Raw genomic sequence first — 25,460 nt, 5'->3', positions numbered from 1 at the left:
GTCCAAGCACAAAGATTTAATGTATGTGTTTTGTATTAAATATACATCATGAATCTGTTTTAAAATTTTAAGCTATAATAGCGTCAACGCACGTTTATTTGGTGTATTAAAGTCTGCAGATATCTCGGAACCGTTCCTCGGGACTCTTCAGACGTTATAACACAGAAAAACTTGCGTTAACTCTATAGTATTAAGTTACAGCAATATAACACAGTATCATATCACAATGCCATTACACAGCATAATTTCACAGTGCTTTAAACACAGCATCATGTTACAGTGCTCTATAACACAGTATCATATAACTGCAATATAATTCAACATCATGACAAAGGAAGATTATAACAAACAGTCATATCCCATGATTCTGCAACACAAATATTATGTAATAGCACTATTGACATATGAAGCCACATCATTATTACAAAGTATAATATTACTGGTATATAACAGCATTATACCACTGTACTTTTACATAGCATCATGTCACAGAACAACAACATAGCATCATGTTACTGACTCACTACTTATTTCTCTTGTAGATCTTCTGTACAAATGCTTTAAACATTTCTTTTGGTAATTCACCACTACATTTTTCTATCAGCTGTAAGATCTCTTGAAAACTTTTCTCTTCAAAGTCTCTAAATTCCTCTTCTAGTCCAAGCTCTTTGTATAGAGATTTCACAACTGAAACTTTTGTTCCCTCAGAGCTGCCATAATTTTCCTGAAAAGAGATCCTACCACACTATAATATTAAAGCAACATACACAATTATTAATGAAAATTTAGTGTTTTTCTCTATTCCTTTATAATAATCAATTTGATTTTATACCACCTGTATGTTTTCCATCCTTCTCATTGAATATTTGTCCTGGTCTTGCTTTCTGGGCTTTGCTTATGTTTTTACACATGTTTGGTAGTAAATAATTTCCTGTTGCTACTGTTCTAGCTTTGTCATCTCTATTTTGCAGGTTTATAGTGATGCACAACTTTCTATGTATTAGACTGTTTTACTTACCGTGATATGATATTTGTTTCATTTAATACACTACTGTTTAACTTTGCTTTAATATACTCCTGTTTAACTCTGCTCTAATATGCTACTGTTTAACTTTGCTCTAATGTGCTACTGTTTAACCTTGACTTAATATGCTACTATTTGCTTGCTATGATTTCCTATTTACTTGCAGTGATAGGCTACTATTTACTTGCTAAATGATTTCCTAATGTTTACTTGCTATGCTGGTAGGCTACTTGTTTAACTTGCTATGGTATGCTACTGGTTTGCTTGCTTTTACATGATGTTATGCTATCATATTACCCTAATATGATCATTTTAACTTGCTATGATACCATGTTCTTTATACTTTGCTGTGATATGTTAACTTGCTATGCTATGCTTTTGATTTGTTTGCTTGATGAAGTAATGCTATTGTCTTACTTGGCTATGATTTGTTATAGTTTTAATTTGCTATAATATCATATTGTTTTACTTTGCTACTGATTTAACTTGCTGTTGTATGCTACACTTTAACTTGCTATAATATGTTATTCTACTGGTTTAACTTGCTGTTGTATGCTAAACTTTAACTTGCTATAACATGTTATTCTACTGATTTAACTTGCTGTTGTATGCTACACTTTAACTTGCTATAATATGTTATTCTACTGATTTAACTTGCTATAATATGTTATTTTACTGGTTTAACTTGCTGTTGTATGCTACACTTAAACTTGCTATAATATGTTATTCTACTGGTTTAACTTGCTGTTGTATGCTACACTTTAACTTGCTATATTATGTTATTCTACTGGTTTAACTTGCTGTTGTATGCTACACTTTAACTTGCTATAATATGTTATTCTACTGGTTTAACTTGCTGTTGTATGCTACACTTTAACTTGCTTTATCACATAAACCGCGGCGCAGGAATGTAATAAAGCCATTTAATAACAAGAGCTGTCAGAAGGACAGCGCGCTCGACTTTTTTAGTGCTTGCCTATAAAACAAAACTTTGACAGTTAAGGGCACACAAGACTTTAACTAGGAATTTCTAAGTACAAATCAAGAAACATTTTCACAGAGTTATCTTCTCTTGCTTACAGATAGGTCTCATGATGGCACATAAGAACTCCAACTTCCAAAGTAATATCTCAAATGGTTAAGTCAACAAGTGGACAAGAATGAAAATTTTAACTGAGTTTCTAAGTCAAAAAGGGCCATAATTCAAATAAAATCCTTAACAGAATTACCTTCTCCTGCCCATGTTTTGGGACCATGATGGTAAACAAGTATTCCAACTTTCAATTTAATATCTCAACCAGTTCAGTCAAAAAGTTGACTGGTACAAAAAAGTTAACCAAGATTCTAAGTCGATAAAAGGCCTTAATTTTTAAAACAAATCCCTGACAGAGTTACCTTCTCTTGCATACAGATGGGGGTAATGATGTGAAATAGCATTAAAAGTTTCAAAGCAATATCTCAAAGGGTTAAGGCAATAAGTGGATTTTACCCATATTCAATGTATTTTCTAAGTCAAAAAGGGGCATAATTCTGTCAAAAACCTTGACAGAGTTATGTCCTCTTGTCTGTTGATGAAGGTCGTGATGGTAAACAAGTATGGTCAGTTTCAAAGCAATACCTCCAATGGTTTTGAAATAAAGTGAGGTGGTACAAAAAACTTAACCAAGCTCAATACACTTTCTAAGTCAAAAAAGGGCCATAATTCTGTCAAAAACCTTGACAGAGTTATGTACTCCTGTCTGTAGATGGAGGTTATGATGGTGAACAAGTATGGTAAGTTTCAAAGCCATACTTGTAATACTTCTGAAATAAAGTGGGGTGGTACGAAAAACTTAACCAAGGTGTGACGCCAACGCCGACGCTAACGCCGACGCCGACGCCGGGGCGAGTAGGATAGCTCCCCTTTTCATAGAAAAGTCGAGCTAAAAACGATATTACACTAGACGATATTACACTAGTGTAATAACACTTTGACGTCACGTCATTTGCACTATAAACATAGCGTTAAAGCGCGCTAATGTTAGCGTTACACTATAGGCGTGTCAAAGAAAAATGACTCTTGTTAACAGTTTACCGTTCTTATTTTATATATGTGATAAATAGAATATTATATTCGTGTAGATTCAATACTAAATTTATTGAACTCGTTGAATAAAAAAATATTATGCTTGCCAGAGGCTCGCATAATATGATTTTATTCAACTCGTTCAATAAATTTAGTATTAAACCTACACTCATTCAATATCCTCTATATAATATATTATTCTACTGATTTAACTTGCTGTTGTATGCTAAACTTTAACTTGCTATAATATGTTATTCTACTGGTTTAACTTGCTGTTGTATGCTTCACTTTAACTTGCTATAATATGTTATTCTACTGGTTTAACTTGCTGTTGTATGCTACACTTTAACTTGCTATAATATGTTATTCTACTGATTTAACTTGCTGTTGTATGCTAAACTTTAACTTGCTATAATATGTTATTCTACTGGTTTAACTTGCTGTTGTATGCTTCACTTTAACTTGCTATAATATGTTATTCTACTGATTTAACTTGCTGTTGTATGCTACACTTTAACTTGCTATAATATGTTATTCTACTGGTTTAACTTGCTGTTGTATGCTTCACTTTACCTTGCTATAATATATTATTCTACTGGTTTAACTTGCTCAGCATGCCTTATCTTAGATTCCCTTCAGTTTGCTCTTTAATTATACTAATCCATTATTCTAATGCATTGATTTCTATGTTGTTTTTTTTAAATTGATTGATATATTTTAAAATACATATTTTTTTCTTAAATGTTGAAATCAAAGTACTAATGAGTTTCATGAAGTAGATCTATGTGAAAAAAGAAATTTATTGAATTTTATAAGTTTGTTAATCCTTACAATGGAACATCAAAAATAAACACATCTGACAACTAGAAAATATTGGATTTCAATGACCCTGGTATGGATGAAAAAAAAATCACCTGAATTGACCACTTTTCAACAAATGATTCAGGAGTTCGTGTCTCTGCCATAAAGAAAATCAGTTGTTTTAAAATGACAGTATCAATTCTGAGGTATAGTATAAAGCATCCTCCAAAAAGTAATTTCATGGTTCCTATGACCTGGAAATTGCAAATTTCTCCCACACTGACCACTTACTTATCCTGCATGATTTCTGAATCAGCAATTAGAGATATAATTATGACCATGATTTATTGTCTGAGATCAATTGCCACAAAGACGTTTTTATTACCAAAGGATCAACCCAGCAAACCATGGATTAGTAGGATTACAAATCTAAAACTCTCCATATTCAGCTAAGCAAGTCAACTTGAACAGGTGGTGCGAAGCAGCTGAGAGAAATCACTTAAATTAAATAAACAAACCTTGAGCACTGCAAGTTGATGAGGAGATGCCTTCTGAATAGCTTTAATGACTAGCCAGCTACATTTATTGTCTTGTATATCTGTTCCTATCTTGCCTATCACATCCTCGTCTCCATAACAATCTAAATAGTCATCCTATCAATATATAAATATACAAATATACATTATAACTACTGGATATTTAAGCGTCACAATAATTTTGCGAATGTCAAAAAGTGGACTTTTTGCGTGCGGAAATATTTGCGGAAATATGATTTCTTGAATTTAAGACTGTTTTTGTGATTTATTACATGCTTTTCAGTGGTTTATAGAAATAATATATATCAGTGATATAAACTGGAAATTTCACTGTTTTAAACAGTGAAATTATCAATTTGATAATTTCACTGTTTTGAATTTAAGCCCCTTACGTTGTTTCAGTGAAATACCAGCGTGCACAGTACTTGGAACCAACTTAACGATGTGACGTTGTAAATGACGTCACATTGTATTATTATTTGGCGCGCTTTTCATTCAGTATTAGGTTAAATGTCTTTTTAAAACGTCTCTTTGCATATAATAAAAAGAAAATTTGTTTAGTTTAGTGTAAGATCAAAATATATTTCACCGAGTGAGCACAAAAAGGTATACATGTATTTCACGAGTGGCGCAGTGGATATTTAAGCCTCACAATAATTTTGCGAATGTCAAAAAGTGGACTTTATGCAAGTGGAAATATTTGCGAAAATATGATTTCTAGAATTTAAGACTGTTTTTGTGATATCTTTAATTAAGCAGGTACATGTTAAGAATATGTCTTTATTGTAATTGTTCTATTCAGTCATTTAACATCTTTATTATTGATATAACTGTTTGATATATTCATTGTTAGTTTGATAAAGGAGCTGATCACACATTTCTTTGTCATATTTTGAAACATTCTTTTGTTATATGAATAACCTATTGTGTTATTTATTCATATATTATTTCATTAAAACTATTGTGATTTGTTATGACCAAACCTTAACAAACAAGCAATGAAAAAATTAATCTCAGTACCTGAACAATTAGACTTATTCATGTAAGATATTGTATGAAAATGTCTTTTCAAATAATAGAAGAAAGTTTGCCTAGGAAAGATATAATTTTCGTGTGATCAATTAGTTGCGAATTATTTCAAGTCGCAAAAATTGCAATTATTTCCACATCATAAAATTAACCACTTATACAGTATCTCTGAATTAAATGAATTCTACAACAATCACATTTCTTAATTTATAAACTTATATGTGTAGTAGACCAACTTTTGTATACTTCTATGAAATAACATCACAATATGGCTGATGACTATTTTGGTCCTTGAATCTAGTCAAATCATACCCATAACTTAAATCTATTGCATAACAAGATTATAAATATAAATTTGGTTGACACAACATCAAAAATATTATCAATATGATTACCAAGTAGACAAGGTAAGATATGCTTGTTTTGATAATTTCATTAGCCAAAACTCATTTATGCAAAATGGGGTAAAAGCATACAAGAAGTAAACAAGATCTACTTATATTACAAGTGTTGTGCAAGTTTCATTCAAATAAAAAAACAAGAGGGCCATGATGGCCCTAAAGTCGCTCACCTGTATATAGGCCCCCGGAGCAGGGCCAGTTTAAACCCAAGGGCTTTTATTTGAACAAACTTGATAGACACCAATTAGAAGATGTTTCATGCTAAACATCTACGGTCTAGCTTGTTGGGTTTTTTTAAAGAAGATTTTTTTCAAGTTTTTTTCTTTACACATATAGTTAAAAACAAAGACACACCTGGGGCAGGGCCAGTTTTGACCCCCGGGCTTTTATTTGAACAATCTTTGTAGACACTTACTAGACAATGTTTCATGCTTTATATCTGAACTCTAGCTATTCAGTTTTTTTCAAAGAAGATTTTTAAGTTTTTGCTATACACATATAAGGAAAATCAATGTCCCCTGGGACGGGGCCAATTTTGACCCCAAGGCTTTTATTTGAACAAACTTGGTAGACACTCACTAGAAGATGCTTCGTGCTTAATATCTAAACTCTAGCTACTTGAGTTTTTTCAAAGAAGATTTTTAAGTTTTTGTCATACACATATAAGGAAAATGAATGACCCCCGGGGCGGGGCCAATTTTGACCCCAGGGCTTTTATTTGAACAAACTTGGTAGACACTCACTAGAAGATGTTTCATGCTTAGTATCTAAACTCTAGCTATTTGTTTTTTTTTTCAAAAAAGATCTTTTAAGTTTTTGTTATAAACGTATAAGGAAAATGAATGACCCCCTGGGCGGGGTCAATTTTGACCCCAGGGCTCTTATTTGAACGAACTTGGTAGACATCCATTAGAACATGTTTCATGCTAAATATCTTAGCTCTAGCTCTTTGCATTCTTTAAAAGAAATTTTTTTAAGTTTTTACTCAATGCATATAGGGAAAATCAATGACCCCCTGGGGCGGGGCCAATTTTGACCCCAGGGCTTTTATTTGAACAAACTTTGTAGGCACTCACTAGAAGATGTTTCATGCTTAATATCTAAACTCTAGCTATTTGGGTTTTTTCAAAGAGATTTTTAAGTTTTTGCTATACACGTATAAGGAAAATCAATGACCCCCGGGGCGGGGCCAATTTTGACCCCAGGGCTTTTATTTGAACAAACTTGATAGACACCCATTAGAACATGTTTCATGCTAAAGATCTTAGCTCTAGCTCTTTGAGTTCTTTAAAAGAAGATTTTTTAAGTTTTTACTATATGCATATAGGAAAAATCAATGACCCCCTGGGGCGGGGCCAATTCTGACCCCAGGGCTTTAATTTGAACAAACTTGGTAGACACTCTTTAGAAGATGTTTCATGCTAAATATCTTAGCTCTATCTCTTTGGGTTCTTTAAAAGAAGATTTTTAAGTTTTTACTATATGCATATAGGGAAAATCAAAGACCCCCTGGGGCGGGGCCAATTTTGACCCTAGGGCTTTTATTTGAACAAACTTGGTAGACACTCACTAGAAGATGTTTCATGCTTAATATCTAAACTCTAGCTATTTGGGTTTTTTCAAAGAAGATTTTTTTAAGTTTTTGCTATACACATATAAGGAAAATCAATGACCACAGGGGCGGGGCCAATTTCGACCCAAGGGCTTTTATTTGAACAAACTTGGTAGACACCCATTAGAACATGTTTCATGCTAAATATCTTAGCTCTTGCTCTTTGGGTTCTTTAAAAGAGGATTTTTTAAGTTTTTACTCAATGCATATAGGGAAAATCAATGACCCCCTGGGGCGGGACGGACGACAGACGACGGACGGAGAGTGATCCTAATAGCTCACCCTGAGCATATGCTCAGGTGAGCTAAAAATGAAACTGCTGTCATTTCAACTCAAAACTCCCAGTAGTGCATGATGTTCAATAAAGTAAATAAAGTTGATACAATAACACATTTGTGTGTTTGCCTAACATTTTTTAAGTAAATTGCAACATATTTTTGTCATATCTCAGTGGCATTCCTTAATACCTTATTGGTCATAACAAATTTCTCCACAAGTGACCGACTACTTATCACACATGATTAATGAATTAGGGATGAGACACAAATGTCCATTAGACTAAATTGACTTGATGTCCAAGATCAATTGTCCTAGAATAATTTGGCCTTGTCTGAGAATTGACCTGTGGACAAGTTGTTTGCAAGTTTAGTTCTAATCAAGTCAAATAATTCATTGACAAAAACATATACATGTTCATCACCAAGTAACCTTTTGGCAGTACAATACAAAGTGCAGGAAAGTATGATCCATTTTTATAAATTACAAATACATGTATAAGTATGTATCAGTGTACAATTATTCAAACAAATGTACTGTATTCCTAGAAATGTTCGCGGATACAATATTTCGCGTTTTTTACAACGTCGGCATTTTCGCGGAGACAAACTTTCGCGGATTTGTAGTAACCGCTAATTCCGCGAATATTAAGTCGCTACGGCCTAAATTACAGTTTTTGGAAGCTACGTTTTTGATGCATGACCTTGCCTGTTTAGTACTTTTAATTCTTTTATTTTTTTGACAAATTGCGCCTAAAGCGCTATGCTACTCGATACCTTTTCATCTATTGACTATTCTAACACGGACGGTTGTTCCGTAAACACTTTTTACTTATTTCCTAACATTTTTTCACTATGTGATTACGTAAGACGTTAGCTTTTAATTAACATATGAATCATTACTGATTTTATCTTCAAAATGTCGATACGTATTTTTTACACAGTATCAGATTATCAAAGTAGCACTTGATCACTATTGTACTTTTTACAAAGGATTACACCTACTCCAAACAATTAAAATCCATGTCAATCAATGTTTGCAAACTGTAAATGCTTTTGTATACGCCGTGACTAGCGAATAACGTCAATAAGCATGATATTTACTAATGATTGACATTTTTTCAGGGTCCAAACAGGTATCTATCACATACATACATTATTCTAATCTTTACACATTTCTATGGCACCTGTGTGTACATGAATTGAGTTCTGAAATAAACTTTGAAAACTTTGAAACTTATAGCACCTGTGTTTATATGTTTTTTGTGTAAGTAGATTGTAATAAAAATTCTGCTCGTTTATATTTTTATTTGGTTGAAGCTAGTAATGTTCGCGGATATGTTATGAGTGACATATTTGCGGCTATAAAGATTCGCGGAATCATGCCTACCGCGAAAAGCGCTAACTTAAAATGCGCGAAATCTTTTCTATGAATACAGTATTAAGTAGATTTAATTCTTAGTTGCATTGCTGAATATACAAAATTTGCTCTTAGTTAACAATTACATCATAACCATTAAAGAAAAATAGAACAACTACCAGTATTTGTATCAAGTAGACAAATAATTGTTGACATACAAGGTAGGTGGCCACAGACGGTCACCATGACTACCAAATATTCAGAAGCACTAAAAGCCATCTTACTGTACAATTAAACTAGAACAAACCTGAACTTGGAAATATTCTCCCATCTTCAATAAAATATCTTTGGCACATTTATGGTTAAAATCATCACGGATTCCAGCCTGAAATCAATTGCTATGGTATCAGTTAAATGAAAAAATAACTACATACATAAAATAAATATTTGACCACATGAAAAATTAGCGGAAACAATATTTCAGAAATAAGCATGAAATTTAAGAATACAACAAAATACAAAGCATGAAAGAAAAGCCATATGTTCACTCTCTCTTCTGTTAAATATACTGCAATTAAGTGGTGTCATACCCTAGTGGTTAAGTTGGCGAACTAGTAATCTAAGGATCGTTAGCTATTTGGTTTCAATCCATGTCAGCAGAAAGCCGTTGTTTCCTTGAGAAAAAAATCTGTACACTCATTGCTCAGAACTGGTTTGTTCAAGGAATAGAATCAAGAGTGTATTTATAGGCTTAGTAACAGTTACCTACACACTCAAACTAAAATAAACTCTGTATAAACTTATTACAACTTACATAAAAATAATTTCCAGTTCCTTTAAAATATACCCAACACAGAGAGTAATTAACTTACAACAATACTGTATATATATACTGTATTAATCATTTCTGACAAAGATGTTTTTTTAAATATAATTCTTCATATAAAATTTACCAAAAGGACATGCTTAAAGATCCTGTATGTTATAATTGCGGTTGTGTACCACACTTAAATGAAATTATATATATGTATATAATTATGCTTATAAAACAATTTTCAAACATTAAAGAATAATTATGTAAAATATGTACTACAAATTTTTGTACATATTATATGAAATCATTAAAATATATGCATCTATTTCTTATTGAAAAATTTGACTAAGACATTATAGAAAATAATTTTTTTATTACCTCCCTTTATTAACATGAAATGTTTATTTCAGTAATATATTTATAAATAATGCTTTTTGGAACTTACAAAATTGATAAATCTTAATTTGAGCATCATATTTATGATATAACAACATAAAATAAAATTGTGTTACAGGATCTTTAAGAGTTAATCATAAAAATATATGCTCTTAACAGTACTCACCATGTACATAGCTATGGCTACAGGTAGATAAAATGAGTAGAAGGCGGTCTTCCATTTCACAATTGCATTATATTTTTCTATTGTATATGAAGTGAAATCAACAGTTCCAGCTGGAGGTGATACTGTCATGTCTAAACATTGTCCAGTTATTGTACAGTGTGTTATCTGAAAACAAAACCACCATCATCAAGTTTACTTGTACCAATATGCATAATTATGTGTCACATTCTAAACTTATCTGCAAGATTATTAACTCTTTACCTCATATATACGCGAAACAACGCACTTTAGAGCCCCCCCCACCACCTTTTTAGGCCTCAAATAGTGAAAAAATGTCCTATTTGGGCCCCAAGCCCAAGCACATGTCTCCAGTGAGCACTTTTTTTGGCGTCGCCCCCCCCCCCCCCCCCCATCCAAAAGATACATCAGGGGGTTGCCAGAAGGAGGATGTGCCCTGTTTGGGGGGTTTGAAGGGGGGCGGTAGTCCCCCTCATCGCCAAGAAAATCTTGGACTTGTGAGAGGCTTAAAATGACCCCAGGTCGATCATAAGGTAATGTGTAACCAACGCTGAAAAGCCTTTGACTCTATCTCAATCCCTTGAGAAGTTGCAGCACTTTGAAATAAATTTTGATGGAAAAAATCAAGGCTTTGAAAATAGTGATTTTTGGCCATTTTGAGATGTCCCCTCGTTGCCATGGTAACAGGAAATTTAAGACTGAGCATGTCGTTACAAAGGCAATGGTCAAGTCAACATTTGTGCCAAGTTTGATTAGTATCGAAGCATTTTTCATAGTTTCATAGCAGTTTAAACTTGTAACAGGAGGCTTTTCAATGAAAACGGCCATTTTTCACAATATGCTCATGAGGGAAATGGTGAAAGAATTTAAGTGTACACATGTGATGAAAACTAATAAAATGGTTCTGTCGTTGAATTTCCAGTGCAGTTATCCAAAATACGCATGCCCTTTACATCAGACTGAGAGTCATATTGATTTGCCTTTGTTGTCTGTAAAAAAAATTATAACAAAAAAAATTCGCTACCTACCTACCCACCCCAAAAATTATGGGTAGGAGCACAGCAAACCAAAATGTTAATAATCCAGGTCTGGTTTAAAGATACAATAATCTATATACATATTTAAAATTAGTAACATTTCTTAATTTTGCAAGCATTAAGAACAAACAAGTGTAAAAATGACAAGATCAACTAATATTGTAAACATGATTTTCAGCAAAAACTGCACATATTCAGAGATTACCATGCAGTTCAAATGTTGGCTGAATCTATATAAACTTCCCAGGAGTTTCAAACTTTACAACAGACATATATATACAGACATTCAACATAAACCGTCTTATGAAGTGATTTATACAAAGAAGTTGACATACACTTGGCCCAGTGATGTGTCTGCCTCTCAATTGACAGACCATTGGTTGGAACCTTTCTAAAATCACACCGTTTCCTTATACCAAAATTGATTTGTATAACTAAATAAAATACTAAAACAAGAGCTGTCACTCAAGTGATGAATGCCCCCGAAAAGGTTTCTTAAGCATGCAGGTATTATGAAAAGAAGAAAAGAGAATGAAAGTAACTAATTGCTGAATATTGTTCTTTGTATTATTGTACCTGTAATCTCTAATTGTGATAGCATGAACCTTCAAAATATAAGTGTGACCTTGACCTTTGAAGAAGGGACGTGGTTCCTGGACACGACAAAATGTTGTAATGAGATAGACATTTGTGCCAAGTTATTTCAAAATCCCTCCATGCATGACAAAGTTACAGTCTGGACATGATTGTTGTGTAAGTGGGGACACACAGACAGACGGACATGAGCCTTAGCCACCACACATTGTCTTGATGTGGTAGACATTTGTGCCTAGTTATTTTAAAATCCTTCCATGCATGACGAAGTTACTGTACGGACATGAATGTGTGTACCTATAAACTCTAATCGTGATAAAGTGAACTTTAAATGGTAGTGTGACCTTGACCTTTGAGGTAGGTAGAGACGTGATTATTGGACGCAAAACATCGTCTTGATGTTGTAGACATTTATGCCAAGTTATTTTAAAATCCCTCAATGTATGACAAAGTTACAGTCCAGACACGAATGAAGTGGGACAGACGGACAGATAGATGGTGCGATTATATTATGCCTCCCTACGGGGGCATAAAAAGAAGAAAATTTCAGAATTATTAATACTCAATATTATATGGCTAACTTACCTCATGGAAAAGTTCTATGATGTCAATATAGTACGATGTATCTCGTATGTAATGTTTGAGTATTTTATATATGCAAGACTCAATGTAAATACCATCATTTATTGCCTCAAGCCCAACATTTTCCTAAAATAAAATAAAAAGATTTAAATGCATGCCTTACATAATAGAACATACAAAACAAGAGGGCCATGATGGCCCTGGATCGCTCACCTGACACAACCGCATCCAAGCAATGTCTTAAACAAGCATCATGGCCAAGTTTGATGACAACTGAGTCAAACATGTGACCTCTAGTGTGTTATAAAGATTTTTCCATATTTGGGCAATGTGACCTAATTTTTGACCGGACACGACCCATATTCAAACTTGACCTAGAAATCATCAAAACAACCTTCCTGACCAATTTCCAGGAAATTTGGATCAAAACTGCAGCCACTAGTGTTAAAAAGATTTTTCTATTTTTAGCTCCTGTGACCTAGTTTTTGACCTAAGATGACCCATCTTCGAACTTGACCCAGAAATCATCAAAACAACCTTCCTGACAAATTTCCAGAATATTTGACTCAATACTGCAGCCACTAGAGTGTTTACAAGCTTTTTCTATTTTTAACTCCTGTGACCTAGTTTTTGACCTGAGATGACCCATCTTCGTCCTTGACCTAGAAATCATCAAAACAACCTTCCTGACAAATTTCCAGAATGTTTGGATCAAAACTGCAGCCACTAGTGTTAACAAGCTTTTTCTATTTTTAGCTCCTGTGACCTAGTTTTTGACCGGAGATGACCCATCTTCGAACATGACCTAGAAATCATCAAAACAACTTTCCTGACAAATTTCCAGAATATTTGGATGAAAACTGCAGCCACTAGAGTGTTAACAAGCTTTTTCTATTTTTAGCTCCTGTAACCTAGTTTTTGACCGGAGATGATTCATCTTCGAACTTGACCTAGATATCATCAAAACAACCTTCCTGACAAATTTCCAGAATATTTGGATGAAAACTGCAGCCACTAGAGTGTTAACAAGCTTTTTCTATTTTTAGCTCCTGTGACGGGCAGCACGAAATACCCAAATACACCCAAATACACCCAAATAATGCCCAAATATACTAGGGTCGGGAATTATATTCGAATATTCTAATATTCGAAACACTACCGAATATTCGAACATTGAAAAACGAATACGAATATTCGAAAAAAAAGAGTTTTTTTTTTTTTTTTGTCATTACTTTCAAATTTCAATAAAAATCGTAAATAAAACCATTGACCTTTACTTGACCAGGTGTTCACACGTTTGTATGACGCGTGTCAACGATTACCGCCAATTAACTGTGAAAACTTTGGGGTCTAGTTGATCAAAGGGGCACCCGTTTCACAGTTTGCAATTTACCTATTTAACAGAATATTATCATGTAATTCTTTCCGATTTTAATTATCTTATTTATTGTTTTCTGTGCAATAATCTTTCCGATTAATCAGTTATTGTCTAAATTTTGTGAAGACGAAAAAATCGACATGTATTAATCGGTGCTTTATGAAAGCATGGTCAGTGTCTATATTCTGTCAAAATATACATATATATTTATTCCGTAGAAACTAGACTCCGTGTGATATTTACTGCGTTATAGCTAAATTTATCTGAAGAATATTTTAAACCTAATCTAAAATTATAAATAAATAAAAAATATATTTAATTCAAATTAAGTTTTAATATAAATTATGTGTTTTTGGGGCTAAGAGGCTATGGTGATTCATGTTACACGTGAATTACCTCCCGTTAATAAGACAAATGATCAGCAGTCGGATTAACTGAACAAAAGGCAATCAAATTATGAATTTATTTCAAAAGTAAACATTTATGTCGATTTACAATATATAAAATAAAAAACTTTTACGTAGTAATATAGGTATTTTTAATCGCATATGAAAGTACTAGTATAGTATTCGACGCAATCAATTTCGGATACGTATACGTCAAAGAGAAATATTGGAACAAATGTTGTAAAAACGAATATTCGAATATATTCGAATATGGAAAAGGAATATGCGAACATCTAATTCCTTATTCGTTCCCAGCCCTAAAATATACCCAAATATTGCCTAAATATACCCAAATATTGCCAAATTATACTAAAATTAAATGTTTTATACTAAAAAATGTGCTGTTTTAATCATAAATACAATATACACTTTCACTAAGATATAATCAAACATACCCAAATATACATTTTCCTATCATTGTGTTTTGAACCAAAATCCTGTATACAGTACTCTATTAAAGATATTTTTTTAAATAACATGGACACTTTTATATGATATTAAATTTCAACAAAATTACACCTTAACAATGTTAGTGTAGACAACAAATACCATATCTTGATTTAAAATTGCAAGTACATTCATAAAGAACCTATACTATAAGCAAATGTCACAACTTTATTTCCTTACAACATCTTAACTGCCCATTTCAACGGAATGAATAAAAGTTATAGCAGGCTAAGTCATATTATTTTATAAATATTCATTTATTTCTTATTATAATCTATATCCTATACAAACAAAAAAATATATTGCAATATTTGGGTATATTTGGGTGTATTTGGGTATTTCGTGCCGCCGCCTGTGACCTAGTTTTTGACCGAAGATGACCCATCTTCGAACTTGACCTAGAAATCATCAAAACAACTTTCCTGACAAATTTCCAGAATATTTGGATGAAAAACTGCAGCCACCAAAGTGTTAACAAGCTTTTTCTATTTTTAGCTCCTGTGACCTAGTTTTTGACCGGAGATGACCCATCTTCGAACTTGACCTAGATATCATCAAAACAACCTTCCTGACAAATTTCCAGAATATTTGGATGAAAACTGCAGCCACTAGAGTGTTAACAAGCTTTTTCTATTTTTAGCTCCTGTGACCTAGTTTTTGACCCGAGATGACCCATCTTCGAACTTGACCTAGATATCATTAAAACAACCTTCCTGACAAATTTCCAGAATATTTGGATGAAAACTGCAGCCTCTAGAGTGTTAACAAGCTTTTCTATTTTTAGCTCCTGTGACCTAGTTTTGACCCGAGATAACCCATCTTCGAACTCGATCTGTATTTCATTGAGACAAACATTCTGACAAAGTTTGATGATGATCCAATCAAAACTGTGACTGCTAGACTGTTAACAACCCAATTGTTGACGACGAACAACGCTAAAAGGCACGACGACGGACGCCGGACATAGCCCCATCACTATACCTCACCATGACCACTTCGTGGTCAGGTGAGCTAAAAAGTAACTGGAAAGAAAAGTTCTTTATGGAATTCCCTAACTAGAGTGAAAAGTGTCAAAATCCATCATACCTACAGCTGATGCTGATGATAAAAAGTTTAAACTCATTGCTCAGTACTGATTGGTTTCAGAGTGTGTAATTATATGCTCATAGCTTCCTACACAATTAAACAAGAGTAAGTCCTGTATAAACTAACCAAAGATGTAAAATTACAGGCATTGATTGAAGGTCAAACATAATGTATATATGGTGACTGAAAATAAGTTTGTTTATTACATGTTTGTACATATTTTTTACCATAATATGAAAACAATCGTACTTACCTTCCTGAACCAGCATGGTTGTCCTCTCCTTGTATATGACTTGTCCATCACATCATCTTCCACAAGAAAGAAAGCTTGCAACTGAAACATGAAACAGACTTTAATATTTAAAATAAGATGCATTATGCTTGACACTTTATACATATATCGTCTGCTTCCATGTATGCAAGTAATAAACTTGGTTTTTAAAACTAATTTAAATATTCAAGGGAAATCTCATTAAAATCAGCTCTTCGTTCTTGCTTAAGTGGTGGTAGTGGGGCCAGTGTTGGAGGGGGGGGGGGTGGAGTAGTGTGGCTTAGCAGTCATGGTATATGGCTTTCAACCAAGATCATTTTGTTGGAATCTTTATCGGGTCATGATGACGTATTTTATTATGACAGTAGAAGTGAAAATGGTGAAAGTAATTTTGAAACAAGTCAATCAAAGCCTTACATTACAATCAAGTTATTATAGTTAGCATAGTACTCTTTATTGTACCTGTATTTATCATGCTAAATTGTACAGGTCGATTTTAAGTTGACTTTATTTGCGAGTTTTCTTGAAATATCCACTTTTATTCTTGCTTTTGTTACATTATTTCAATATAAAGTAAAACTACATGTACATGTTACACACTACCTTAACACATATTTTTGCATAATCAGAATTTCCTTTCAATTTTTATTTCAATTTTATTAAATTTATAAAAGAAATTATGTTTCCTTTTTAAAGAAAAATATATCAAAAGGGAATTTCAAAGTTCAAAATTCTAAAACAGAGCTGTCAACAGGGTAAAGTCTGGATCATGTGCATGATGACCTTGCTCCTCATCCATGGCATAAGCTCCATCTGTTCACAGAGATTTATATGAGCCGTGTCACGACAAAACCAACATAGTGCGTTTGCGACCAGTATGGATCCAGACCAGCCTGCGCATCCACGCAGTCTGATCAGGATCCATGCTTTTCGCTGTCAGTTTCTCCACTTGTAATAGAGTTGGTAAGCGAACAGCATGGATCCTGATCAGACTGCGCAGGCTGGTCTGGATCCATGCTGGTCGCAAACGCACTATGTTGGTTTTGTCGTGACGCGGCTCATATATTTACCAGTTCTATACACCATCCGAGAATTCTGGCTTTCCTGATATCATCATCACGGGGCTGCTTGACAAGATATTTATATGCCATAACAACAAACATTCCTCTGTTTTTCTTCCCATGCGGTACATTGTATTGAAGCACCTGTGAAATAACATAAATTTTGTATTTAGTTTTGCTAAATCTGATTAAGGTTATTCAGCATTGTCTGCCATTGTTGGAAAAAACAGCATTCCAGTGCATTATAACAGTCTTTAAAATAAATGAAATGTGCATAAAACCTTACAAAAGGTTTTACTTGGGTTATACTGCAGAAATTTAGCACATTCAAGGTAATTATTCTTATAGATATAATTTTTAGTGTTATTTTTACTAGTCCTTAAAACATTGTTAGTGTTATTGGAAACTATCTTATAATCATTTTACATTAAGAGCTTTGTCTTTATGTGAAAATTAGTCAACTCTCACATTAAACCCACTTAGTGAAAATGAAACACGGCTGAAAATGCGAAATCACCTTTGAATTTTATGTTGTGCTAATGGATAAAAAATTTTAATTTTTAATGCTAGAAAATATTGCTTCTAACGAAAGTATTAATTTACAAGCAAGCTTTTTGTCTACATATTAATCACCATTTAATACACCAATTGACAGTTTCCGAACTACATTGTAGCAGATAACAGGCTATTTTTATCAGTAGAATTGCAAGTAAATATAACCAGTTGCGTATAAATCATATGTAAAATGGTCTGACTTGTGGTTTGTTACTTGTGGTAGATTTAAACCTAAATTTAAATAGCTTTAGTGTCAAACGATGTGTTGAAATGTATACTAAGAGGAAGCTAAGATCGCAAGCTTTTCATTGGTGTAATAAAATTTAAAATCGGACATTAAACCGCCCCAAACTAGCGGTTTAAAAACAGCTAACTTTGAATTGTTTCAGCATTAGATATTGATTTTACTAAAAAATAAGGGAAACAACTCATATTTTTTCATTCCATATACCTCGGTTATTACGTATTTCATATAGAGACTGTCAATGGGTGTATTGTAATTTCCAATGTGGGTTTTGTTGACTGACAAATTTTTTTTCCTAACAGAACAGTCAATAAGTCCAAAATTTAACTCGGATGATTATCAAGAACTCTATAACCATTTGCGTAGCATCAATTTCTCTTCAGGGTCGTTTTGATTGCATTCATCTACCGGAAAGTACAAGTGTCTTGGAAAATTAATCCCATCAAATTCTCAAGTTCTGTCATGAACCTTTTCTTTGTTACTTTTCACTTTAGCACTTTGGTCAGACCAAAAGCGCATTCGGTCATATCTATCGAAATAGCGATAATATTCATGTATTTGATAATTCTGTTTCACAGTTATTTAAAAAAATAAAATTTAGAGAGAGAGAGTAATTAATTTGTGGCCCTTAAAAGTTCATGCACAACCACTTAGGATGTCAACAAGATAAACTTTTGATTACAGCAGACAAGGGCCATTTGTGGTCCTAGGAAGTGGCTGTGAAACGGAAGTATTATTGGAAAGTAAAAGTACCAGTTTTAATCAAATTGTCTTTAACCGTGATTCTACATGCCTAGACATTGTCTTTGTGACATATGTAATCAAAATTGGTCATCAATAATATAGGGTTGGAAGGCTACGTTCCTTAAGGTAATTGTTTAAAAAGGACTCTCATATTTGTAAATTATTACCTTACACCGGACCGCATGCACCCGTTTTTTGTGTGTTTTTGGTACTATCTATATTTTGGTTAGTTCTGTCAGGGTGATGGTACGTTTAAACCGTTGGAAGCACCTAACTTGTCACGTATGTGTGTCCTCATATATTGGTCAGCACCAGAATTAACTTATCTGTAACGATCTCACTTTAGGACTACAAGTCAGTAATACCTCTAGGCCGACTTAACAGTAGTGTATCTTATGTTTAATTGTATTGGCGTCTTATAGATATGATAAATTTGTTTGTAAACTATAACAAAAGGAGGGCACAATAGAATTTTGTATGGTTTCAGGCCCTGCAATAGGAGATCGACCTTCACAGAATTAAATCTACTTAATGGTATTCCGTAAAAAGAATTTCTGCGCATTTTCAAGTTAGTGCTATATCAAGTGAAGAGCTCGCCTGGGGTTCCGGGGGGCCATATGTGTCTGATGACGTTCCCGAGGGGCTATTTAATTTGCAAGCATATTAACTTGGGTAGGGCCATAAATATGTCATTCACTTACGTAAAAGATCATCTTGCCGTGCGAACATTTACGTTACAATGTTCAACCAAATAAAATTATATCTAAAAGCGTACTGCGCATCGTTTTTTTTAACAAATTCTACTTCTACACACATAATAGATCTAGGGTGTTACATAATTCTCAAAGTTCAAAGTTTTATTTAAGAAAGAAGATTCATTGTTACATCAGGTTGCCATATAAATGTGTAAAGATTTAGAATAAATGTAATGTGTTATGTGATAGATTACCTTTGGTACTGAAAACAATTTATATCATAGTATAAAATAGTCACTCTCTTAATTTGATGTAATTGCGGCGATAAGATTCACTAATGACCGCGCCGGGTAGTACAAAAGCCTGCTTGAGCAGTTGCAAAACAGTGAACGCACATGGGGACTAATTTAATTTTGTTTGGAGTAGTTGTATTCGTCGGCTAAAAAAAGTACACCAATAGTGAGCAGGTGCTACTTGCCTGATTATTCTTATACTGTGTAAAATATACGGTAATTGAACGACATATATTTGAACAGTATTGAAGATCAGATAATGAGATTCAAGTTTCTTCAGTTATTCCGGTCACTTAGGGTGACTGAGGATGGGGGTGACTCCATGCACCACTTCGATAAAATGTATGTCTTACGGAACAACGTTAGCGGCTGTTTGCTATAGTGCATTTTAGATACACATGTGTTAACAGATAGCAGATATGCGCGTTTTAGCGAAATTTTAAAAAAAAATTAAAAAGGAATAAATTGAGACTAATTTAGGCAGGTCATTGCATCAAAACTGTAAGCTTCCAAAAGAACTGTAATAGGTCCGTTAGCGACTGTTGATTTATATTCGTTTTAAATTTATACTGCAATGCGCTATATAAGGGAAAATCTGACGCCCTAACATTCCGCCGAAGTTTGGTTCTGGGGCCATACTTTAGACGCCAGGGCATATTATTATTTGAGACAAACTTCGTGAGAACTTTGGTTCAACTCATTAGAAATGTTTTACAAATAGACAAAGCTAGTACTAAACTCTAGCTCGTTAAGTTCTTTTCCAAAAAAGAAGATTGGGCTTTTTAAGTGTGTTAACATCCATAATTTGCTTATCATAGGGAAAGAAAATCAACATGAGTACCACTGGGTGCGGGGCCAATTTTTGAACTCTCCATGAGGCTTATTAATTAATTTGAATCAAACACTTGGATAAGACTGAACTTAATACTTAACTACCATCTACATGAAGGATGTATCCATGCCAATATGCTTATCACCATAATAGTCTTTTCATTAAAAGTAGTGGTATCTCTATCCTTTTCCTGCATAAACAGAAATTTGTTATGTTATTCTTGTAAAGCTGGTTTTTACACTTGGTTGATGAACATGTATATGTATTTTTGTCAATGAATTATTATTGGACCCTCTAGATTTATGAAACATAAACTTGTCAAAACGGAAGCATTGTACCAAGGTCAACATTCTCCAATTGACCCAGACAAGCCCAATTATTCTAGGACTTGTCTTGGCCATCAGTCAAATTTAGTCTAATGGACGATTTGGTGTCTCATCGCTAATAGTCATTAATCATGTGTGATAAGTAGTCGGTCAGCGGGCGGGGCTATATTTTTGACCCGAGGGCTTTTTACTTTGAACAACTTGGGTGAAGACAATGCAAAATATTTGTTATAGAGACGAAATGTAATTTGCATTTTGCTCAAATAAATCGTAGAAGAACCTACACCTACTTTAGGAGAGTATGTGACTATTAAAAGAATAGATATTTGGTTTTTAATGCGAATTTTTCTACTTTAACAGAGATAAGCCATGGCAACCATTGGATGTTAATGCTGCCATGGAATTAAAATTCTTTACCCGAACAATTTTAAAAGGTGACACAAAGGAACATTCTGAGAAGTTTGGATGAACATGGCATCGAAATGTGGTTTTATTTTTGTAGAGGAGATGTCCTTAACTTTATATAGCTTAATAGTCTTTAACAGGAACGGAACGTATGCGAGACGGAATCAGTACGGGCAAAAGCGTTACAGAACTGGACGGAGCCGGAAGGGGAAAAGCGATCACAAAAAGTCTTCTACTGAGTTGCAATGTCACTTGATCAGCTAGTTGACTCATATGTGTTTGAGCTAAAAATTGCGCATCATCTGACAGCTACATATCTATGGATACATACAGAGCAGGTCATATTAACCATGTGATGAGTCCATGAAGTTTTGCTGAACTATAGGAGTATATCCCGTCTCGGTACGTACTGTCGTTTTGGACCGTCCTCTCGCCACAACACAAAAGCAACGTGGTATTTCATTGATTCTCCCCTATATGCATTTAGGAAGTTTTAATAAACTTAAATAAATCCTCTTATTATAAAGTTGAATACGCCGTACCAAAAGAGTCAATAGAGCTTAATCGAAATATTTTAGCATGTAAACATAGTTATCTTACATAGATGCGGTTCGTCACCAATTAAAGAGTTCTTGTTGTACAGTCAATACATTAAATAGCTCTAGGTTGGTTGGAGAATTGTTGGGCCGTACTTGGTCTTCTGTTGTGTGTGTTTGGGTTTCGTTGGTCCCTGCGGCCCTCAGAATATGAGAGATCCATTACCTTTGTAAGGGATGCGCATGTTATATTTCATTTAATAAGCCTTTTAAAAAGGGGGAGCTTGATTAATTAACTTATTGTTATATCCGTACATGTGTTTATGTGGCATACCATATTCCGCCATTGACCAAAAAAAAGGGGTAGTCTCTACGTAACAACCTGCTGCATGGGGGAAGATGGGGCAATTCCATACTAAAGATTAAGAATTTAAAATTAAATTATTAAAAAGCACTTATTTTAAAAATTGGCCAAGACGTTATAGTAGTTACGTCTTTTATAACAGGTCTATCTAATATTTAGTATAACTAAAAAATTTTAAAATATTACCTATAATTGTAGAGTTCGCATACTTGCGAAGAAGGCATGTCAGGAACGTTTTCTGACCAATTCATTGTGGGCTGACTAATATTTGAGTGTTATGGGCACCTGCTAAATTTCTATCCTGTTCGCATGACAAACTTGTCTATGTAGGTCAATCCAAAAATTAATAAGAAAATTGCAAAATTTTACAAAATCGGATTGTCATTGACCTCCTTATTTTGTGAACAAAGACTTGTCGGCCAATCACAACAAAGGAGGCAATCACTTTTAGACCAATTAATGAGAATCGTCGTAACTAAGCAGGTGTTCGGCTGAAATATGTTAACAAACAAACAATTTCTATCATTTTCCTGCTAAAACAAACTTGTTTACTCCAATGTATGTGTACAGTACCCAATATAATTAGTACCCTCACGCATAAATATGAATAAACCACATTGAATAGAGAAAGAACGTTCCTGACATTGCTTTAAAAAGAATCTTTTTGTTTTAAATCTATGATAACATAATAGTTGTCCTATTATAAGAGTTGGTACTCCTTATAAACGTCTCCGCCTTTTAACTTTATTTCAATTACATGTGTAAATATGCTGTTCATTTCTATAAATCCACGTATTTTTAACTAGGTATAGGAGTAATCCTATCTTAGTCCTATCATAGGTTACGTACTTGTATACGAATTTGTGATGGGAATTATGGCACACACGTAAACACATGTACTGATAAAACTATAGTTATATTAGTATCAGTTCCCCTCTAAATATAGAAAGTTTTAAATGAAGTATATGCTCGCCCATATGTTTCATAATCATTCCGGAGGCGAGGGTAAATAAACCAAATACACACACACAAGGGAAATGACCCTGAATATATATTATTTGTCATTATTAATTCAAATTCATCAAATTTTAATTAATATATAAATTATTGTAAGTTAAATTCAATCCAAATAATCAAAATAATATAAAATAAAGGCAAGAATTTTTAGGTTTAAGTTTGAAACAAACAAGGAAAGACCCTAATGAAATCATGTATTACAGTAGTCTACATGTATGACCAAATTAAATAATTTTTTCATTGATTTAATTACATTTTTCAATTCCTAGCTATTACATGTACTTAAACATCTATTTTTTCCTTTAAATTATAGATCTATAAATTGTTTAAATTTGTTTATGCCAATAGTTTTCACTGATGGAAAATGTATATATGTAAATTTATTGAAATCAAGTTGACCAAATTACACACCTTGCACACATTGAATTAAAACTTCCTGGTTTCTATACAAGTGTAATATACATATAACTGTAACAACATATACATGGCCTAGATAGTCTAATAAAATTAACTAAACTAAAAGTAATCATGCCCACACTTTAAACATCTTGGTCACAGTCAGTCAGTATTGATTGTTGAAAGGACTAATAAAAATGTATAAAATAAATGAACAAGGGGGCGTTTTTTCCCTCCAACGGTGTCCAAGAGCCAATATACTTAGATCAATGTTGATAGTTTCAACTTTTCAACAGGTCAGTTGCTTTGATGGTGGTTCGTCTACTTTACCTAGTTAGGTTACACCCACCTAACGCGTTTATATTATCAAAATTAAATATGTTTTTTTTTATAAATATTAGAAAACACACTAGATCTATGCCTAAAAGATAATATGCTGATATGTTGTTCTCGCGAAAACACGTGTCTTTCACTGTTTTAACTAATAGCAATAACTTATAGCCTACCCTGCTTTTTCTTCAGTTGAAGTCATTTTGATCACTGTAAATCTGTTAAAATTATTCGTAATCGCTGATCTAGCTCTTAAGGACTGAAACAGAAGAATGTAATTTCTAATTTTGTCCTTCCATGTCATCGAGAAAAATTGTAAAAACGAAAGTAGAAAATATGCAATAATTTCCATGCCGCACCGTTCTTCAGCACGGTCTAAAACGAAAGCCGGAATGAAAATATGGAGATCCCTTATTAGGTAGAAAAATGATAATAACCATAATTTATTCCCCCCCCCCCCCCGCTGCAAAATGGATGTAGTAAGGGGTTATACTGGTTTGAGGCTGTCCGTCAGTCCGACCGCTAGGCGATACCTACCTACATAATAAATACTATGTAATAGAAAGAGCACCGAAACACGAGGTTATCTGATTTGTACGAGGGGGCGTAGCCCCCGAGTATTAATCAGATTACCAAGTGTTTTGGTGTTCTTTCTCTTTTGTATCATAGTCAAACATAAAAACACGTTCCCTGTTGTTACAATATGAAACCCCGGCAAAAATGAACCAATGAACGAGCATCTTAATATGACATTTCTGTCGATTTCACTTTCACTGCCGTCACAATATGTAAACCCCAGCAAAAATGAGCCAATCAATGGGCATGCTCTGGAGTGCGGGTAACTGATACCCGCACTCCAGTTAACGCACTGTGCATGTATATGTATACGATTTAACCCTGACACATTTTCAACAGAAAGGTTTCCAAACTATGATACAAATAATTATATATATACCTAACTACACACCTACATGTACATATACATGTATTTGTAATTAATTAATGATTTGATTCATATTTAGACATCACATTAACTTTGAACAATAACTTAATGTAGCATAAAAGTGTGCACATGACTTAAATTGTGTCCTCGATCGTCAAAGGGTAATCTGATTTTCTTTTTCTTTTTTTTTTCTTTTTTTTGAATTCTGTAAAACTTTGTAATATGCAAAAGTGAGATTAATATGACAAGTTAATTGGACAACATCATCATAATGAGTGAAGTCAATATGATTAAAGATTTAAATGATCTTACAAGTCTTTTTTACATTATGAAAATGTTTGTTACAATTTCGTTATTTATTGATGCATTAGGGTTTTGTTT

At 33.5% G+C, this 25,460-nt stretch overlaps 1 protein-coding gene across 1 annotated transcript; it reads right to left on the bottom strand.

Moving 5' to 3' along the window:
• Position 1: 1 nt before the first annotated feature.
• Positions 2 to 24,463, bottom strand: LOC132720545 (farnesyl pyrophosphate synthase-like). Its single transcript, XM_060704701.1, has 8 exons — positions 24,313 to 24,463; positions 17,409 to 17,543; positions 16,321 to 16,401; positions 12,714 to 12,836; positions 10,480 to 10,644; positions 9,411 to 9,488; positions 4,409 to 4,543; positions 2 to 724 (listed from the first exon to the last, which is right to left on the bottom strand). Exons 2-8 carry the CDS (start codon positions 17,499 to 17,501, stop codon positions 524 to 526), a joined length of 876 nt encoding a protein of 291 aa, XP_060560684.1. The 5' UTR covers positions 17,502 to 17,543; positions 24,313 to 24,463; the 3' UTR covers positions 2 to 523.
• Between the last annotated feature and the right edge of the window lie 997 nt (positions 24,464 to 25,460).

The sequence above is a fragment of the Ruditapes philippinarum genome, unplaced genomic scaffold (assembly GCF_026571515.1).
Source record: "Ruditapes philippinarum isolate M1 unplaced genomic scaffold, ASM2657151v2 ctg4908_1_1_1_1, whole genome shotgun sequence".
Lineage (NCBI taxonomy): Eukaryota > Metazoa > Mollusca > Bivalvia > Venerida > Veneridae > Ruditapes > Ruditapes philippinarum.
The sequence above is the reverse complement of the archived record's forward strand: the minus strand, read 5'-3'. Positions and strand labels throughout refer to the sequence as shown.

Excerpts from the sequence above, each read along its gene's own strand:
- LOC132720545 (XM_060704701.1), bottom strand. The coding sequence starts at position 17,501 with ATGTTTGTTGTTATGGCATATAAATATCTTGTCAAGCAGCCCCGTGAT. Across the intron at positions 16,402-17,408 it reads TCGGATGGTGTATAGAACTG|TTGCAAGCTTTCTTTCTTGT; the intron begins GTAAATATATGA and ends TTCATGTTTCAG. Across the intron at positions 10,645-12,713 it reads TCATAGAACTTTTCCATGAG|ATAACACACTGTACAATAAC; the intron begins GTAAGTTAGCCA and ends TTTTGTTTTCAG.